General features: G+C 41.1%; 1 protein-coding gene across 2 annotated transcripts in view; it reads left to right on the forward strand.

Moving 5' to 3' along the window:
* The window catches only part of CREB5 (cAMP responsive element binding protein 5), a 377,706-nt gene that overhangs the window by 59,466 nt on the left and 297,057 nt on the right, over positions 1 to 21,183 (forward strand). For both annotated transcript variants that reach the window (XM_053663648.1, XM_037126614.2), the window contains exons 2-3: positions 8,304 to 8,375; positions 14,181 to 14,274. In XM_053663648.1, the coding sequence (XP_053519623.1) occupies positions 8,322 to 8,375; positions 14,181 to 14,274 (148 nt within the window). In that variant the 5' untranslated portion in view covers positions 8,304 to 8,321. The remainder of the gene's footprint in view (positions 1 to 8,303; positions 8,376 to 14,180; positions 14,275 to 21,183) is intronic.

Genomic DNA, 21,183 nt, shown 5'->3' on the forward strand with positions numbered 1-21,183 from the left:
ATTCAAGGGGGAAGAAGCACCCCAGTTCTATCCCATCTTCCTTAAATTTCTTTTAATAGAAAGTCAGGAATAGTAATCTTCAGATTTAAGAGCAAGATGAAACAATCTCTTACCAGTCCCTGCAGAAAGCAGAGAGGTCTGGCCCAGTCACCACTGTGTTTGTGTACAGTCTCATGTTCTGTAGCTCAGACTGACGAGCAAGAAGAAAACATCTCAGATGTTTTGTTAATTACTTCAGCCCGTCTTTGGGATGAAACATCTATTGTTGCTGGAGAGGCAGAGACACTTACATAGAATAAAGCTACAGAGAAAACATTTTTATCCAATAAAAACCATTTGAATGTATGAAAATAAAACTAAGACTAGAAAGTTGAGATTTTTTTCAGAATATTTTAAAATAGTCGTTTTATATAAAAGCAGTTTAAAAACCAACTGCTCCCAAAGTGCGCTAAAAATGACCCAGAGGGAGAGTAGTCCCTGGGGAATGTGTTCTAATTCTCAAGAGGCAAATTTTCTGATAGTTGAGCGTACAGGGAGGAAAAAAAAAAAGAACTGTACTGGCTTTTTTTCCTGATTGTCTAAAGACAATCTGCTTTTGACCATTTTAAAGAATTTACCCAGGCTCGCATTTAATGCCTCTGCTACCATAGTTTTTCCTCTCTGGATTGCAGGGGGGCAATTATTTTAAATTGCCATGGAAGACTTCCTTTCCAGGTCTTTCCAAGGAAGCCCCCAATCACCTCTTGTTCCAGTTTTGCTTGTTTTTCTTTTCCTTTCCTTTTCGCTTCAGTTTGTTCGACTTGGGAGCAGGTAAGCGGGACAAGTTTGCCTCCTTCCAGCACGTTTTCTCGGGTCTGCTGAGGCCGTCTTCAGTCCCCTTAGAAACAAGCTGAGTGATTTGATTGCCTTCGATGTTTCCTTTAAAACCTGAGACTCTCCACATATATGTCAGATAAACTTTCCTTGGAGATGGGATTTGTCCTGCAAAAGATTTATGGTGCTTGATGGGAGCTCAAAGAGGAACGAGGACCTAAGTGCATACAGTCAAGCACAGACTAAGTCGTTTACTCGACACAACCTCTAATGTCCAACACCCGTGCCGAGCAAGTATTCCTGAACTACTGAATCCGTCGATGGGAAAGCCGTAAGACAGGATTGTGTGAAACCTAAATAGAAATTAGCTAGAAACTTTGAAAAGAGGAGTCATCTCCAAAGAAACATATGGACAACTTAAAAAAAAAAAAGAAAGAGGAATCTAACATATGTAAACCCAATCCCACTGGAATGTTTTTTCATACACAGTATAAATGCCACATAAATAAAACCACAAACCTCTGCAGAAGTACAGGAGGGGATGTGAGCCCCCAGAACTCTCTCCCATTAGGCCCTCCTTTGAGAAGTAAAGCCTGGGTGAGCTTCCAGAAACAAAAGCTGTTTGAAAATCTTTCCTCCCGGGAACAGCGGGCCTGACTGGAAGGCGACTCTGTGCAGTCCCTTAGCATGTTGCAGTGTGTGGAACAGCCCCTGAGAAGTCTTCTATTCGGGTTGTGAGATTCTGAACTTTCTGGATACCAGTGGATGGCGAACCTTTTTTCAAGACAATGAAAGTTTGAACGGAATAGTCATATTTAACTGGCGCAGCACGTGTAAAGTTTAAGACTTCCAGGGAAGAGTTCTGGCTGTAAACTTCCCCACAACTCACCCAGTTCTCACCGAGTTCTGGTGAGATTTTCACCCGGAAGGTACAGTGCCTCTCCTGGTCTTGTTCTCTGTGTAAATCTCTAGTTTGAAGACTTTGCAGCACGCAAGGCGCTTTAAGCTGGAGGGCTGAAATGTCACTTTAAAAGCAGGGTTAAAAAGGTCACACAGCTGCAAATAATAATAGCCCAATGAAATTCAGATTCTAGCTGCAGCCCACTTCAAGAATAACACTGAAACAGGAAACAAGCCTACTAGATCTTCTTACCAGGAAAGCTAGTAAGGACGCGCCTGATAAAATATGTGTATGTGTGTGAGAGACACACACACACACACACACACACAGAGTGAGAGACAGAGAAAGACATACATGACAAAACAAAGACACACAGAAAAATAAACAGTGCAAAGAGAGAGACAGAGTTTTAGAGAGAGGGGAGGTATAAAAAAGACAAAAACACACAGATGCAAAAAGGATACAAAGACACAAAATAAGTGATTTTCTTGGACTGAAATGCAGTGGTATTTATTTTTTATTTGAAATTATGATATTTATGTTTGAAAAGGAAAGATGTATTTAAAGTAAAAGGTTTTACTTTTATTTTGCAGTTAGCTTCCATTGATAATTTGTAATATCTCTTTGAATGTTTATGTTTTATAATGCTTTACTGAAATAGTCCTGTTTTACAGATGAGCAAATAAGACAATGAAAGGTCAGTATTCCTCCCAAAGAAAGTTTTTGCCCCAAACCGAATATGTAATTCCTTTCTAACAGCTATGTGTCGGGAGAACCATGCCCTGTCCTTGCTTTTAAATACAGTCAGTCACCTCAGAATAAAATAATTTATACTGTTTTGTGGGTGAACTTGTGTTGGGTTATTATTGTGTGTGGGGCTCTTTTCTTTCTTGACCAATACATTGAGAGAGGTAATCTGCTTTTTTTCCAGAGACAAAAAGTATGAATTGGTTATGCCCTTCACTACTTTAGTTCATAAACAACCTTGATTCCCAGAACAAAGTGAGACTGATTTGGACCCTCACACAGTGTGACTGACTCCAGATGCTCCCGTGGCCCAGCTGTCCTTCAGGAAGGGCCACTTTCTTCCTCTAGAGCTCTTTCCACAGGCTAGTAAGTTCGACAAAGTAGCAAGGTCTGTGTCACATGAGTCCTGCCAAGAAGACCCTCTCCACAACCACGGTAGGGCCATACCTGCGTAGATTCTGTTCACATCACTGTTAAAATTCACACCCCCTCTTCCAGTTCTGTAATGCGCTCACCTCCAGATGACCAGTCCCAGAGCAATCCGGGATTCATCCGTATTGGTATTAGTGTTCACTTGCATTTAGATTCAGTTCCCATAACTTTTGGCATTGATAAAAGTGCATGCCAGATTTTCAGATTAAAACAACATTTTTAGGGTCTTACCATTTCAAATTCTGTATCAGTGTAGGACTCTGCCTGCTATTATTGAGGGAAAGTTGTGCCATTTCACGAATATTGGAGTTTAATGTTCACTGAGGATCAGCAATGGCTCCCTGTGCTTTAGATGGGGAAGCATCCTGCTTGGCTGATCACAGCAAACCAGATGATGTAGGTTTTTTCCATTTGGGTTCACGGTTGGCCTTCAGTTTACAATACATATTTACAGTATTTCGCATAGGCTATCCAAGTTTTTAGTAACATTTGTTTTTTGCAATGTTTGCCATTCATGAAATGGTAATTCCAAGGATATCCCTAAATGGCTGGCAAAGGGTTTGAATGGATTGCATCAGCCGTTGTGGAAGATTTCCCATTTTAGACCAGAAGGAATTTGCGGGTCAAACGATGAACAATGAAAGAGATTCTTGCTCCTTGCAAGGCCGGACTAATCCAGTGGCAGATGAGGGTTTGAATTGTAAATTAAGCCTGTCATCTCCTTGTCAACTCTGAAAATCCTCTACTCATTTTCTGCACTATTAGGGTTTGTTATTAGGGTTTTGTGTTGTTTTCCAAAAATTTGAAGGGAAATTAGACTCATGAGGCACTTAAGTGAATCTGAACTTTGGAAAAGCGGAACAAAAATAGTACTATTTAGAGACTTTTAAATGATTGAAGAGGCGGCTGCAGTTAGGACTGGATCTAACTAGAGTTATAAGTTCTCTCTGTGTCCCTCAAAGGTCACTCAGTGTCCCTCAAAGTGCACTCGGCGGGGCCTCCAGCAGCCCGCGCGTGGCTAATGGACTGGACTTCAGTGGTTTCGGTGCCCATGGCACTATTAAGAGACTGGATTTATCGCGAACAAACACATCTACATATGAAATGTAGTAAAAACAAGCTTTAACTCACTGTTTTCACCAAAAACAACTTTGACTTTTTTTTCCCCCACATTAAATCTGGTAAAATTTCTTTTCTGGCCTTAACTGGGAGCAGGTGGAATGAGGCCTGTGCAGCCTCTCACCTCACCGAAAACTTGGTTCGAGGCCAAAAAGTTCAAGAACCACCACCTTGGGAGTAGAGAAAAGGCAAGATGTTTGGGATGGTTTATTGTGATGATTCAGGATTCATTATCTGCTCCACAAGAATTTATTGAACGCCTACTATGTCAGCTATATGCCGTGTAGCCTGGGGTATGGCAATTGCCAAAGGCAACCTGATTCATTAAAACATCCCAGCTAGTAAAACAACCAAATGGGAAATGAGAGGATGAGGCCTGACTTCTGAGGCCCCAGTGCGGAACAGCCTGGCTAAAATCACGTCTGGGTAATTTGCCCCCACGTGATGGATGATAAAAAGAATAGACGCAGGGCTTTGGTAGGAGTCTGTTTGAGAGAATAATTATTGCAATATGTGCTAGAAAGGAACCATAATCATAGACCATAAAAATGGCCCTGGACTAATCCATCAGACCAGATCATCCCAGTTGATAAAGGTAAAGGCGCCTGCGAGGTAGAGTGGCACCGTTTAGTAAAACTGCTGCCAACACCCACACAGAAAGGAGTGAGCGAGGGCGTGCTGTTCGCAGAGGGCCTCCATGGGAACTGTGGAGCATTCAAATAAAGCAGTGGAGGTTCACACACACGTACACACATCCACTCAGACCTTATTGGTTCCTTAAAACTTACTCTATTTTAGCAAAGGCCGTTTTACCTCAGGACTTCTGATTCAATGCCATGTGGTCAAAACATTTGGTCCATGGGATCCATAGTGTGAAGCAAGTTAATACAGATTCATTTATGTTCAAAAGTAAAATAATCCAATGACAGGTAAGCATATTGAAGACTGAACTCTAAACTGTGTGGTGGCAGACTCTGCATTTCTGTGATGGACATACAGAGTCTCTGGTGCGTTTCTCTAAATGCAACATCCGTGCTATAAAGGCTTAATAAGACAGAATAAATCTATGTGCGAAGTGAAATAAGCCAGACAGGAGAAGTTAAGAGTCTAGGATTTCACTCATGTGTGGGATGTAAAACCGAAAGCAATAAATGAACAAACAAGAGAAGCGAACAAACATCAACTCCTAGACACAGACAACAGTATGGTGGTTATCAGGAACCAGGGGGAGGAGGGGGCAGTAAAGGGGACAAATACATGGTGATGGGAGATTTGACTTGGGTGGTGGGCACACAATGCAATATACAGAAGGTGTATTATAGAACTGTACAAGTGGAACCTATATAGTTTTATTAAACAATGTCACCCCAATAAATTTAATTAAAAAATCTATATGGTTGGACCTTGTTCTGCCATCAAAGTATAATTCCATGGTATTTGATGCAGCTCATATGCAAATTATAACTAGTAATTAATATAAGGTAGCTAATGTTGACATCAAACAGAATTGCTACATTAACACCATTTGGGGCTGTAATTTATGGGAAAAGTCATTTCGGTGGACTTCGGTTTGGGAGAGAATTGCGATTATGGTAGAAAAGTACTTTGTTTTTATGCGTTTGGGGCAGGGCTTGGTCAACTCTTTTCCCACTTTGGTGAGTTAATGCGTCTCTTCCCTTCAGCAGTAGCAGTTTCTGTCTCTTTCAGTTGGACATTCACTTAATGGTTATTACTAATTACTACTTTCAGTTGTAGGCTGTAAATGTATTTATATGGAACTTCCCCATTTGTACTGTCATGGAATCTTTTTTTTAAGGTTTTATTTATTTATCTTTAGAGGGGAAGGGAAGGAGAGAGGGAGAGAAATATCAATGTGTGGTTGCCTCTTGTGAGTCCCCTGCTGGGAACTGGCCTGCAACCCAGGCATGTGCCCTGACTGGGAATCGAACTGAGGTTGTTCAGTTCGCAGGCCCACGCTCAATCCACTGAGCTACACCAGCCAGGTCCCGTCAGATAATCTTACTATTGATTAGTAATGTTACTAAAATTGGCATTCTTGTATTACTTTGGCAACTAATGCTCTTATGTGGTACCTAAGACTCACCTTATAGCAAATTCTCTTTTATAAAGAGGGAATAGTTAATGTTAAAGTGAGTTTCCAGTAACACTTGCCTGCAAAACCTTCTTCCATTTTCAGACACACACATTTAAGTGCACAGACCTGTCTCCATAATTTGGAGATGCCCCACAGACCTTGGAACTGGTCCGTGTGATGCAGGAATGAGTGAGTCGAAGCCTGACATTAATATTCCCATTGCAAGGAGGAAAAACCAAGGCCTGAAGCAGCTAAGCGGCCTGGCACTGACCAGGCAGGTCCTGACCACAGGGACAGAAAAGTTCCAGGAAAGCGTTTCTAAAACTTTACTGGAAAAACAAGGTACTTAATGAATGGATAACCCAATTACTCTGTTGTTTAGTCTACCTTGGATCAAAATCATTTTTTCAGCTTTAAAGTCACCTTTTATTTTGAAGCCTAGAAGTGAAGTTATCAGCATTTACAGCGGAGAGGAGGGATTTTTTCATGAGAAGTGATGGCAAAATTAAATGAATAATGAGATAGGAGAAGTTATTTTAATTGCTGATGACTTTTCTCAGACAAGGGCAACTGAGGGCTTCTAAAGATATTTGTTGGGTTTTTTTTTTGTTCTTCTAACTATAATAGAGTAAAAGAATTTAAACAATATGGCCGATGCAGGAGAGCTGGGAAGTTATGCTAAGTCATGGTGCTGACAGCTGACCAATGGAAGGTGTTCCTAATGGAGACCGAACAAGGCACTGCTTGGTGAAAATTGTGCGACAAGGAGAAATAGTGGTGTGAAGAGGGTTTACATTTTTAAACTTGTTTTGTTTTTTAACATCGGACTAGCAGTGTTAAGGCAAGTTTTTTTTTTTTTTTTACTTTGTGTTTCATAAAAGCCAAAGTGTGCGTTTCCCAAAGAGTATATGTGAAATATATTAGTGTGCGGGGGAAGGGTATAATGACAAACAAATTAGAACCGTTTTTTTTTTTTTCTTTTTGCAAGATAAAGTTTCCTTGTGTGACTATTACGTGAGTTGAAGCAGAGCTTGCTCTTCCAGGGGCGAAGCTGGCCTGGGACTACTTTGGAATCACTTACAAGTAGCATTTTAAAGAAACAAATTGCTTCCTGTGCACAGCGACAAAGCAGTAGGTTTCAGCACCACAGCAGAGCCCTGCAGCTTACGTACATGCAGTGTTACAGTGGGCAGAAAGCATGATTTAGTAAACGATTGAAATTGTGTAGCAAATGTGCAGAGTACTTTTTATGATTAAAAAAATTATGTTACTGTATACATTGGTAACCACAAAACCTTACATTCTGGACTTTTATGAGCTTTTGGGAAGATTTGCAAAGGTAATTTCGATTAAGGTCAATTTTTGCCTAATGAACTTAGCTTAGACCTTAACTCCTACATCAGAAAAGACCACACTGTAATTTTAATATGTCTGAGATGCGAAGCTACCTTCTCCTGGCAAAGCTACCTTATTTCAGGTAACTTACCTATATTATCAGGACAGTAGCCCTAATCTAATATTAGTTTCAAGCCAGCCTATAAAGCTAAATTAACAAAAATATCCAAGGTAATATATCTTTTCATGTTTTGATTTATCCCTATATACCTGGGATAATTTGTGCTAGAGCATCATCGAATGCCTGAGACAAAAGGGATTTTGAGACCATAGCTTTCACCAGGCTCCTTTGCTGAGCTGGCTGAAGACCTCTTTGCATCCCTTGGTCATTCTGCCGCCCAGTGGGTGGGGTGAGCACTGATGAATTATTCGACCCATTGCTCAGGCTGGTCCTCACACTAATGATTGTCCAGTTACTGCCCCTTCTCTTGCTGTCCTGAGTGGCCAACTTCAAAGGCTGTGGGGGAACTTTGCTTTGGAATCAATGTCTGCAGGTAGGTTCTTACCTGGTATTAACATAGTCTGGGTGCCTTTCCACAGCCAGGATTTCTGCTGCACAAGCTCATGGCATTTTTCTTTAAAACAGAGTAAACAAGCACCCCAGAAAGTGTCAGGAACCCCAACAGCAGGGGGGCCTTCAGCAAGGCAGGACCGGGGCTTGTGTTCGTGTTTTTCTCGTCTGACTGGGGAATCGGGACAGAGGGGGCTCCACATGATTGCCTTTCTCACATTTCTCACGCAGAAGCAGTGGTTATTCACGGATTTCTGTTTTCCTTCCTCCCTCTCCCCTTGGCCCTTCAGATTTATGAGGAATCCAAGATGAATTTGGAGCAGGAGAGGCCTTTCGTCTGCAGCGCCCCGGGCTGCTCCCAGGTGAGTGTGGGGACCCGCTGCTGTGTCTTCCGGGGGGGCGCGCTTACCTCCAAGAGGGAAGCAGCTCTCCTTGGCAGTCACGCCTGCTCCGGCTTTCCTTCCTCCCCGAGGTATCTCCAAAGTCCCCTCACCACCACCATCACTGTCACCATTGTTTCTATTTTTCATTTTGAATCGTTTGAACTACTTCCCTCATAGCCCCTGGAAACCATCGGTGTTGGCCATTTCCACCCATAACTCCTCCCTAGAAGTAAGCCAGGCACGCGGTGCCCACCGGAGGTTCTAGCTGGTCATTTCAGCAAGCAGGGAGGGAGGGCGTCTGCTTTTACAACCACCGCTTCAACACACCCCTTGGGATTACCGGTGAGCTAGCTCACCATCAAGCAGTTGAATTCTGTTTTGTCTTGCTGTCCTGGTTGAGTTAAATAAGTCCCCATATAACTGTTTCAAAGCCTACGGTTTTTCTATGTATCTAACCTTTCAGAGGGGAAGGTGGCCTGGTGCTAGATTAAAGCTCTTTTAACCTCTGATGACTCATCACGTGGGACTGTGAGGATTAGAGGGGAGGCTGCCTGCAGGTTAGTAAAGAGCCTGCACACGCTAAGTGCACAGTTCATGCTTCCTGTGGTCACCATTACTGCTGCTCTCACTGCCATTACACTGGAACCTTCTCCTTGGAAGAAATTGGAAACATCCGTCACCTGACATCAGAGTGCTACCATTAGTTTTGGAACTCGATGGTGACTTTTTTTATACATGACCCTTTGAATGCCTTCATGTTCCAGTCATTGGAAAATGACCACAGATGATCACTCTCACACCAAGATTTTCGTTTTATAGGATATAGGACAAGCTTAGCACACAGGCGTCTTTCCAACAAGGGCCGTTAAGCTCACTTTCCTTAAAGTGCCCACCCTCTTGCCTGTTTATGGGATGGGGTTGGCAGCGCAGCGTGGACAAATGTCTGGGAGTCAGGTGAGAGTTGATGCCCGTGGAGGACCCTTTTTATTACAGCTTCCCAGAGAGTTTGGAGGGTCTGGGAGACTTTTGGAAGGAAGAGGCCATTGAAACACGCCAAGTTATTGCTGGTGCTGCCTTGTGGTGCCATTGCTGGTACCACTGGTGGCCTCTGACTGAGAAACCAGGTCCTCTGCCCAGGTTCTGGCAAGCTCCAGCGGCTTTTTCTATGAATGTCCATCTGCAACCTATAAATAAGAAAAGCAGTAGAGGAAGTTATTTTGAATTTAAACTATTTTTCAGAAAACTGGTTTTGGAGATCATTTTGAAAGAGTAAACACTGGGAAAACATAGATAGGTTGGTATGTAACTGGGAACCATTCTGCTAGACCAGAGCTATCCCTTGTGAGCACAAAAATGTCCTTACCTAAAGCAGCTCTAACTGGTTTCCACTGAGTTTCCTTAGGGAAAAGTCTTAACAGTCAAAGGGAGTCAGATAATTTGAGCAGTTTGCTTTGCTTTAGCTGTGCAAATGTGGCCTTAAGTTTTATGCAGTCCAAATCACTCAACAAATTTTGGGGAGCTTACTATGTGCTTAAGATACATGTACCCCCATCCTCACAGAGCTTCTAGCCTGGGCATCAAACTTGTAATCACATAATCAATTAATCATTTAATTTGTGAATTATAAGTTTCCATGAAGGAAGAGCATGGGCTGGGTTGAAGAGTATCGTAGGGGGATTTACTTGGGGGGGGTAATGGATGCTTCTCTACGGAAGAGGCACTTAAAGGAATGGGATCCTCAAGATCTAGCAGAGACCAATGAGGGTTCATAGTGAGTTAGGGTTCCAGCAGAATCCAGGGTTGTGAACAACAGTCGAGAAGAACCTTCGGGGACAGGTTGTTAGTCATATCTAATATTTAGATAAGTCAGGGAGATGGGAACTGCACAGAGGTCATTGGACCATGTGGCAGAATTTCCCAAGCTTGGCATTGTTGACATCTGGGGCTAAGCAATTCTCGGGGTGGTGTAGGAACTGAACATCACAGGGTGTTTGGCAGCATCCCTGACCTCTACTAGCTCCCAGGAGCACTCCCCAGCTGTGAAAAACAACATCTCCAGGCATGGCAAGGTGTCCCAAATGGCCCAAGGCTGAGAACGGCTGCCCTATGGTTTGCATTTTGGCGTCACCCTTCTTTCTTTTCGTATCTCTTCCTTTGTGGGGGTCACTGGCTTCTAACTGATGCTCTCCCTGTATTTTATATTTTGCTCTCAGCCATCTTTTCTCCATTTTGGAATCAGGCAGTGTATAAATAAATAAATGCCACAGACGTGTGGTCACTGGTGTCAGACTCTGCTAGAGCTGGGACAGTGAGAGGCCTGAGTGGAGGCTGTTGGATTTGGCAGTGGCTACTTGCCGGCGACCTATGAGAGAGGAGTCAGGGTGGGGGCCAGATTGGAAGGGCTTGACCAGTGAGTGGGTGGTGAGGAAGTGGAGGTGGCCAGCATAGAGGACTCTTTCAAGAGCACTAGGGAGTGACGGGAAGCAGGGTGATATAATGGTAGCCTGAGAGTAAAGCTGCTTGAGAGAGGTTCTTTTTTAAATTAAAGGCTAGCCAGGCTGGATTTAGTCAAGGACAAGAAGGAGTGAGCTTGCTGGCTTGAAGGACCACAACTGAAGCACCAACCCTGGGGACATAATGGGGTACAGAGGATCCTGCGGAGAATGGAAGTGTGCTTATTCCTCTGGGAGATGATGGAGTGGAAACAGACTCTGTGAAGTTGTATCAAATTCTGAGGTGGAGGTGGTAGAACGGGATGAAGGGGATCCATCTTGAATGACCTTAAACTCCTCACCGAAGGAACAGGCCATTTCCCTGAGAAGGCTGGGCGGGCTGAGTCAAAGGTTAGATGAACATGAGAAATGAGGATGTACATAGTTTTTTGGTTTTAAGGTACACTCGAAGCCTCTCCTCTCAAGGCATTGCCAAATTTAAATGTAGATAAAGATGCATCTGTAACTCGATGTCTTTATTGAATGTGGAAGTGCTTCCTTTCCTTGACAAGCTGTTATGAAAACATGGGCACTTTTCAGTTGAAGAGGTATCAGAATGTAGCAGTTGCCTCGAGATCCCAGTGGTCTCCCAGGGTAGTCACTGTGATCATGGCATTCACCTGAGTGCCATTCCACAGCCTGGGGTCCTGCATGGACCAGAAAGGATGGCTGGGAATTGGAAAGGGGAGTAAATATGAGTTATCAGGGCTGCATCAGGGATAATGGAAAGGTTTCCCTCCCTTTTCTCTCATTGGTAAAAAAGCCTCTGCTCTATGAGGAATGGCCTGTAGTATGTATCTGGGGTAGCACTTTTTGTGTTATAACTCCTTATACATTAGCTTTGTCCCAACAGTAAAGAAAAACAAGCTTCTCTTCCTCTTCCTGATCTCACCAAGTCCAATGTTAATGTCACTGCTTCTTGGCCTCCGAATTAATCATGTTTGAAGTTCCAGTGGCCTCTCTCAGCTCTGTCCCTGTACATTTTGGTTGTTTAATAATTTGCTGGTAGGTTCCTACCAAATTAAAAAAGACATTATAGATGTCCTATGTTGTCTCTTGCAAAGTTATTGTAGACAATAGGAGATATTGTGGAATCTATTATTATTCAATAAGTTTTCTAGTTAATGTGCTAGTCTATTATTACATGAAGATAAAAAATGGTTTATTGGTACAAAAGGAAGGATATTGCTGTGTTGTGTGTTGAATATGTACAGGGTCTAGCAGAAGTAATGCTTGCTTGAATCTGGTTAGTAGGATAATAATATGAGTGTAATAATTTATAGTTTTAATTTGAACACTTTGTCTAAAATGTCATATGGTATGCTTGAGGGTGATATTATTATGTTACATAATTACATGTGTATGATTTTGTAATAAAATATTTTGTAATAAAAGGGGCATTATTTGTGCCAGACCCCGTATCTCAAAGAAAAAAATACATAAGGCTTTGAGAGAGAGACTGAGAAATTTAACCTATGTCCCTAGAGCACACTCAGTAATGGCACACAGTGGGTGCAGTCATCATAAGCTGTTATAGAAGACCAAGAGAAGAGATGAACATGTAGCAAAAAAAAAACCCCATGTGTCATTGTAAGTCAGATTTTTGTGTATTCAATATCTGGTATAATTACCATGCTTTGCAAATTCTATACTCTCCAATTTGTATGATACAAATGACATATAAATGAGTGTTATTTATCTGAAAAACTACTTTTAGAATATTCAAAAAGATTTATCCCAGTAGATTCCCTCATTCTCATGAACACACCATACTATTTACAGAATAGGGTTCCGCCATTGTAACAATGGTAATTGAAACTTATAATGACTATCTCATGGGACTGGGAAGCTCTGGAAGGTTTTCTAAATTGTCAAAGACTTGGAAATGTTCAACAGAGTGTGTTGTCTTTTGTTGTGTTTTCATTTGACTTTGATGAAGCAGGTACTCTGTGAAGTTCGGTTATTCAAACGTGCCAGTCTGACTTGTACAGGGTAGTATCTCCTACAACAACAAATTAGTCCAACGCTTCAATGGATTAAAACAACAAAGGCATGTTTCAATTGCCCAGGCATACATTTTACATTTCTACTGTAGATTGGCAAGATGGTCTTTATAGTCCTTCGGAATTCAGAAATGGTCTTCATGATCTCTCAGAGACAAGGATTGAAGGGCCACCATTTCTAATGTTGTGAGTCAGCTCGCTGCAGGGAGAGGTTGGGGGATCTCTAGAGCGTCTTGCACAGAATTGGATGCTCACATCTGGGTGACCAGTCATTTCATTACTCAGTGGGTGGAACTTGTTGTATGGCCCCACTCAACCACAGGAGGGCCAGGAAATTCGATCCTGCTGTGGGACCAGAAGTTAGCTGAAAATATTTGGGAGCAGCATTTTGATAACCATATCATTTTTTGAAAATTAAAACTAAAGTGTTGGAAAAAAATAGATTGTTGGTTTACTACACTTACACAGTGTAGAATACCAAAACTAATTTGTCACAGTTCTATGAATCATATGTGTAATTATAAAAAATACAGTAACTATTACAGAAAAGTTCCAAATAGTTTTGTAAAACTACAGTACTACTCAGGTCTAAATCTACTTTCTTATTTTGAACATGTTTTTCTCATATGTATAGATAGAAATGGGAGAATTACTTATGCCAGGTTAGCTATTCTTTGTAATCACAAATCAACATTTATTTAAGCACTCTTTTATTCTTTAAAAGCACCACATATTTCCCTTGTAAATATTATTTTACTACTTTTAATATTATTTATTTACCTCTTTCCATTTTATCCTTTAAATAAACACAAATTTAATATTTACCGTTGGACACAAAACTCTGGTTCCTCAGGAAATATCTAGTTTACTGATGACTCATTACAGTTATTTATATTCAAGTTTTTATTATTATGTTTAAGAATAAAAGGCCTTCAAAAGGAATTCTCAGAGAAGGTGCAGGGAGTCAGAGAATAGTAGAAGGCGAAGCTCTTCTATGTCTTAAGAGTATTCAGCCAGATTTTTCCACAACATAGTAAAGGCCCTGGTTAACCATAATGGATATAATGATGCATATATTTGGGTGTCATTCATATATTTTCTGGCACATTTGTTCACATGAAATAATTTGTCATTTTACTCACTCCTGCTTTCACACTTCTTCAGAAAGTTTTTTTATTTTGTCTGTCACATTTGCAATGCTAAATAAGTCTTTTTGTATAATAACAAATATATACTACCAAACTGAATGGCTCCTCTCCCCTCTCCCTTTTTTTCTCTGTGTCTGACAGCGCTTCCCAACAGAGGACCATCTGATGATTCATAGGCACAAGCATGAAATGACTTTGAAGTTTCCCTCAATAAAAACAGACAATATGTTATCAGGTAAGGAGCCATCAGGCAACGAGGCTTTGGGTGATAAGCCCCCCATACCTGTTCTACCACTTATGATAGGATGATTTCCACTAGCAAGTTCCATGCCTTGAAAATATCTATTTCTAAGGTGTGAAAGAGACTTAAAGTAATGGTAAGCAGAATGTAATCAGCATGAGTCGTGTTCACTCAAATAATGAAAGAGTTGGGACTTCTTGTCTTCTGGCATGTAAATATTTATTACTCTAAAACTAGGCTCCATGTAACTATTTTAAAGGTATGTATGTGTAATCGGACAATGAATGTTAACTGAGCATCTCCAATGCACACTGCACTATTCTGAGTGACATGCAAAGTGCAGAAAATTGATCTGATTCCTAGTCTCAAGGGCATCACAATGTCGTATGCGTGTGAAAACTGAGCTAAAGTAGAGGTTTGTCTGTGACAGACAGATGGTCCCCGACTTATAATGGTTCCCCATACAAGGGTTCAACTTATGATTTTTGACTTCGAGATGTCATGAAAGAGATATTTATTCCATAGAAAACACACTTCGCATTTTGAATCTTTTCCCAGGCTAGCAACACAAATACAATCATCTCTTGTGATGCTGGGCAGAGGCAGCGAGCAGCAGCTCCCAGCCTGCCACAGGGTCACGAGGGTCAGCAACTGGTACTCTAGAGTGTACTGTGTGGTCAGTGGTTTTTGGATATTCTATTTTGTGTTTTCACATCCCATCACGTCTACAAAATGCTCTCTTGTGTCTCCTGCTTCTGGTGAGAAGAAGAAGGCAATTACTCTTGGGACCAAACTCAAGCTAATTGCCCAACTGAAGGCCAGGTGTTCTGAGCACGTTTAAGGCAGGCTAGGCTAGGCTAGCGTTCGGTAAGTTAGGTACATTACATACATTTTTGACTTGTGATATTTTCAAGTCATGATGGGTTTGTCTGGATGTCACCCTATCATAAGAAGAAGCACGTGTATATCAAATGAGTATTGCAAGGAGAAATACTATCCAATTTTAGTAGAAGGAGCTCTCTTTTTGGACTAAGGCAGTCAGTGAAGGTTTCCTTAAGAAACAGTAAATCACCCCCACTCCATAAGTGGGAAATTAAAAGAGGCATGGGAACATAGCAGATGCTCAGCAAATGTAAGCAGAAATAAAAAGGAATAATTAATCCATAAATTTATTTTCATTCCTCCTCAGTTTGATAGGTGGTATGGTAAATTAAAAAGAGTGCAAGGCCAGGAGTGAGGAAACGTGAACTCTCTCTAGCCTGGGCTCTGCCTCTACCAGCCATCTGACCTGGAGCAAGTTAATGAACCTCTCTGGGCCTTGGTTTCTTTTTTCATAAAAATGGGAATTATTTTACATGCCAAGTCCATTGCATAGGCTTATTGTGAAGATTCAATGAAAGAATGTGAATTAAAGTGGTTCATAAATCTTAGCAGGGTAATTGAAGCATTTCCCGATACCCTTTGGGCACTAGAAATACTTCCCCTAAGCCACGGTCTCCCTGGCACTGTGAAAGAGATGAAACCCCCCTGAACCTGTTATAATGATATCAGAAGAAAAACTGGCCACCCTGGCTATTATAATTTAGCATTTCTATGGAGCTTAAAATTTTATAAGTATGTTATTATCTTTATTATTAGTAAATCCTCTAAGAGTTTGTCAGGTTATTTTAACAACCCATATTTTGGTGATAGCAGAGGAGGGGCACAGGAAGACAGTGCAGCTTTCTCAAGCTCACTGAACAGGGCAAAGATGAGGGCCCTTGATCCTGCTCTCCTGACCCACTGACCTGCCCTGACCACTGTGCTGTCAGGCCCTCCCCGTTTACGTACAAAATCAAATACTCCTGGTGACAGAGTCGTCCACACAGCTTCACAAACCCACCAGTGACTTGCAAGTGCATTGTGCTTTGGAAGACTGTCCAAGTTCAAAGGCATCCTCTTCCCTTCCCTCCACCACCACCTACCACCTACCACCTACCACCTACCACCTACCACCTATCAATCACCTCTCTCTCAGCCTGTTTATTTTTATTGAACTAGCTGGCCCTTCAGAAATAGTTTTGTCTGAAGTCTAGAAACAGAAATGCAGAAACTCATTTGTAAGAATTATAAAGGCTACAAGGGTTAAGATGGATGGCCTGTTCTTCTGTTTTTATCACTTACTATTTTCTATAGAATCACCTATGCTGTAACTTCCTAGTTGAACAGTGAATGTAAGTATGCAGGTATCAAGGTTGTAGACTTTGCAGTTCACAATAGTTAAATTCATAAGTTCTTCCTTTACTTTTCCCAAATAGGATCCCCAAAATAGACTTCATGGTGGTAGAGGAGTGGGAGGTGACTATTAGGGAATGGTAATTATGTGGAGATATGACTAATATAGTGGTAAATACTGGTATAGTGTCTTACAGGCATGGTGCTGGTAAGTTCTACAAGAAGTCCAATCTGAAGGTCTGGAAAACAGTAGCTAAAGATGTGTGAACACTTCAATATAATGCCTAGAAGCAGGTTTTTAATTAAGTTCTTGCAGCATTTCAGTTGTTCTTATCAGATCCTTACTAATTTGAGGTCATTTTTGCCAATACTTGGCAGTGCCAGGTGGAAAAATATTGGGAGAAAAGCCACTCTAATTTTTATTATGTCAGACTTGGAATAAGACAGTGAAGGGAGAAATAAATGAGGAAAAATAGCGTGAATAATATATTGGCACATTTTCTTCTGCTCTCTCATGTTTTATGTTGAAGCTGGTATGAGGCCATTTCACATTCTCAATAAAATTAAGTGCTAAATTTTCAAACTTGCCACCTGCTCTGCATGTCTGTGGTCTGGTAGAATTTTCTTGCTGGATGGAATACAGTGATATCAGTCCAACTCTGTTACTTTCCATTTAGAGGACTGAGGCCTACTGTGTGCCATAGGCCAATGTTGACCACCACAATGAACTGAAATAGGCTATCTGTCGGGCACTTTTGCTTTGCTATTTGTTTTTATCTAAGAAAGACTTCTATATGTATTCATCTCAAATGTCATTTTAGTTTTAGCATATTAGAGTGTACTTGTGATTAAGATGGAATGTTTTACTTTCCTTATCTTTATTTATTTAAAATATATTTTATTGATTATGCTATTACAGCTGTCCCATTTTTCCCTTCATTCCCCTCCATCCTACATACCCTCTCCCACCCACATTCCCCCACTTTAATTCATGTCCATGTGTCATAAGTTATTTTTATTTATTTATTTAATATATTTTATTGATTATGCCATTACAGTTGCTCTATTTCCCCCTTTCATTCCCCTCCACCCTGCAGACCCCCTCCCCCACCGTTCCCCCCTTTAGTTCATGACCATGTGTCTCAAGTTCTTTAGATTCTATATTTCTCATACTAATCTTGCCCTCCCCCCTATGTATTTTCTACCTATCATCTGTGCTACTTATTCTCTGTACCTTCTCCCCCCTTCTCCCACTCCCCTGTTGCTAACCCTCCATGTGATCTTCATTTCTATGGTTCTGCTCCTGATCTAGCTATCCTCTTAGTTTGCTTTTGTTTTAGGTGTGGTTCTTAGTAACTGTGAGTTTGCTGTCCTTTCACTGTTCATCTTTTTTATCTTCTTTTTCTTAGGTAAGTCCCTTTAACATTTCAGATAATAAGGGCTTGGTGATGATGAACTCCTTGAATTTGATCTTACCCGAGAAGCACTTTATCTATCCTTCCATTCTAAATGAAAGCTTTGCTGGGTAGAGCAATGTTGGATGTAGGTCTTTGAATTTCATGACTTGGAATACTTCTTTCCAGCCTCTTCTTGCCTGTAAGGTCTCTTTTGAGAAATCAGCTGACAGTCTTATGGGAACTCCTTTGTAGGTGACTGTCCCCTTATCTCTTGCTGCTTCTAGAATTCTCTCCTTCATTTGAATCTTGGCAAATGTAATTATGATGTGCCTTGGTGTGTTCCTTCTTGGGTACAACTTCTTTGAGACTCTCTGAGCTTCCTGGATTTCCTGGAAGTCTATTTCCTTTGCCAGATTGGGGAAGTTCTCCTGTATTATTTGTTCAAATAAGTTTCCCACTCGTGGCTGTTCCTCTTCTCCTTCTGGTACCCCTCTAATTTGAATGTTGGAATGTTTAAAGATGTCCTGAAGGTTCCTAAGCCTTTCCTCATTTTTTTGAATTCTCGTTTCTTCATCCTTTTCTGTTTGGTCATTTTTTTCCTCTTTCTGGTCCACTCCTTTGATCTGAGTCCCAGTTTCCTTTCCATTACTATTGGTTTCCTGTGCATTTCCATTCATTTCAATTAGTTTAGCCTTCATATGTTCCTCTAATTTGTGACTAAAATCAACCAGTTCTGTGAGCATCCTGATCACCAGTGTTTTGAACAGTGCATGTGAAAGTTTGGCTATTTCTTCATCGCTTAGATTTATCGGCTCTGGGGCTCTGAGTTGTTCTTGAGCAATGTTTTGGTCTGTTTGCACCTGTTACATATGAGGAACAGAGCCTTAGGTGTTCACCAGGGCGGGGCCACCCAGGTCACTGGTTTGTGACGCTGTATGTGGAGGTGGTGTCAGAGAGGGACAATAGTGGTCCCCTCTGCCACTTTCCGCCACTGGGGCCTGCACGGTCTGTCTCACTGTTCACTCCTTCACCGGTTTATCTGAGCATGAATGTGTGACCGTGGTCAGCCTTCAGTGGGTCCGCCTGCTTCTCAACACCTGGGATCTGCCCATGGCTACTGGCGCACCTGGGTCGCATGCCCAGGCCGGTCTGGTGGATCTTTCTTGCCTGACCCCGCTCTGCTGCTGGCTCTGCCCCTCTTACTGGTTTGGCTGAAATGTTTGTTGTTGTCAGACTTCCGTATAGTTAAATTTTCTGTGATTTGGCTGCGTTTTTGTTGCTAAAACTTTGTTGTTTTTAAACTTGGATGTGCGAGAAGGTACAGTACTTCCACCTACGCCTCCATCTTGGTGGAAGTTCCTTTGTCATAAGTTCTTTAGCTTTTACATTTCCCATACTATTCTTGCCTCCCCCTGTCTATTTTCTACCTACCATCTATGCTACTTATTCTTTGTACCTTCTCCACCTCTCTCCTCCTTCCACTCCCTTGTTGCTAACCCTCCATGTGATCTCCATTTCTATGGTCCTGTTCCTGTTCTAGTTGCTTGCTTGGTTTGCTTTTGTTTTAGATGTGGTTGTTAATAACTGTGGGTTTGCTGTCATTTTACTATATATGTTTTTTATCTTCTTTTTCTTAGGTAAGTTCCTTTAACATTTCATATAATAAGGGCTTGGTGATGATGAACTCCTTGAACTTGTCCTTATCTGAGAAGCACTTTATGTGCCCTTACATTCTAAACGAAGGTTTTGCTGGATAGAGCAATCTTGGATGTAGGTCATTGCCTATCATGACTTGGAATACTTCTTTCTAGCCTCTTCTTGCCTGTAAGGTCTCTTCTGAAAAATCAGCTGACAGTCTGATGGGAACTCCCTTGTAGGTGACTATCCCCTTATGTCTTGCTGCCTCTAGGATTCTGTCCTTCATTTGAATCTTGGCTAATATAATTATGATGTGCCTTGGTGTGTTCCTCCTTGGGTCTACCTTCTTTGGGACTTTCTGAGCTTTCTGGATTTCCTGGAAGTCTATTTCCTTTGCCAGATTGGGGAAGTTCTCCTTTATTATTTGTTCAGATAAGTTTTCCACTTGTTGCTCTTCCTCTTCCCCTTCTGGTACCCCTATAATTCAGATGTTGGAAAGTTTACAATTGACTTTAGCCAAAAGGCCAAGAAGCAATTGGATCTTGGGATGTTTAAAGATGTCCTGGAGGTTCCTAAGTCTCTCATTTTTTTTTGAATTCTTGTTTCTTCATTCTTTTCTGTTTTGTTGTTTCTTTTTTCCTTCTGGTCCACTCCATTGATTTGAGTTCCAGGTTTCTTCCCATAACTATTGGTTCCCTGTGCATTTTCCTTCATTTCACTTAGTGTAGCCTTCATTTTTTGGTCTAATTTGCAACCAAATTCAACCATTTCTGTGAGCATCCTGATCACCAGTGCTTTGAATTGTGCATCTGATAGGTTGGCTATCTCTATGTCACTTAGTTGTATTTGCTCTGGGGCTTTGATCTGTTCTTCCTTTTGGGCCAGTTTCTATCTTTGCCACACCTGTTATCTATCATATCTTGATTTATTTAGATTTGAATTTATCTAAAGCTTTAGAATCTACTCTTATTAAAAATAGATTTATTAATTTTTTTCTTAAAGTACTTAAAGCCTATGTTGTGGCCTATCATAAATATGAATGATCCTATACAGCTTGAAATATGCTAGTAAAAATAGCATAAACCAAATATTAGATCAGCAAGCATCAGCATGGCAAAACTTTCCAAGTCCCTCTTGGCCCCCTTTTTTAAAGCAATATTTAATTACACAAAATTTTATTCCAGGTAGACTAGGGTTTGGTATATATTAAGAAGGTAAAGCGTAGTAGGTACGTATGTTCATTACTAATTTCAGGATGTCCAATTTACTTGTATTTTAGAAAATCACTTTATCTTTTATTCATTACAAATTTTAAAGTTAGGAAAGTTATGAAGGCACCATAGATATACTCTTCAAGGAGATATGTCCAAAAGAGCTGTAATATCTTAAATGTTATAGCTTTGATACAAAGTCCACTTTATTTGGGCCAGGTAGAATTCACTACTCAAAATGACCTTTGACATGCCACAAGGCAGGATAGTAAAAGTGGCAGTCATATACAGCACAAACAATGCCCCTTTCTTATTACAAAGTGTTATTACAAAATCTTGTGCATGTCATTCTGTAACATAACAAATCACACTTGAGCACACCCTATGACATTCTAGGTGAAATGTTCAAATTGCTGTCAGTCTTGTGCAAGACATTCATGTGC

The sequence above is a fragment of the Artibeus jamaicensis genome, unplaced genomic scaffold (assembly GCF_021234435.1).
Source record: "Artibeus jamaicensis isolate MK-2021 breed Jamaican fruit bat unplaced genomic scaffold, CSHL_Jam_final contig_3230, whole genome shotgun sequence".
NCBI classification, from domain to species: domain Eukaryota; kingdom Metazoa; phylum Chordata; class Mammalia; order Chiroptera; family Phyllostomidae; genus Artibeus; species Artibeus jamaicensis.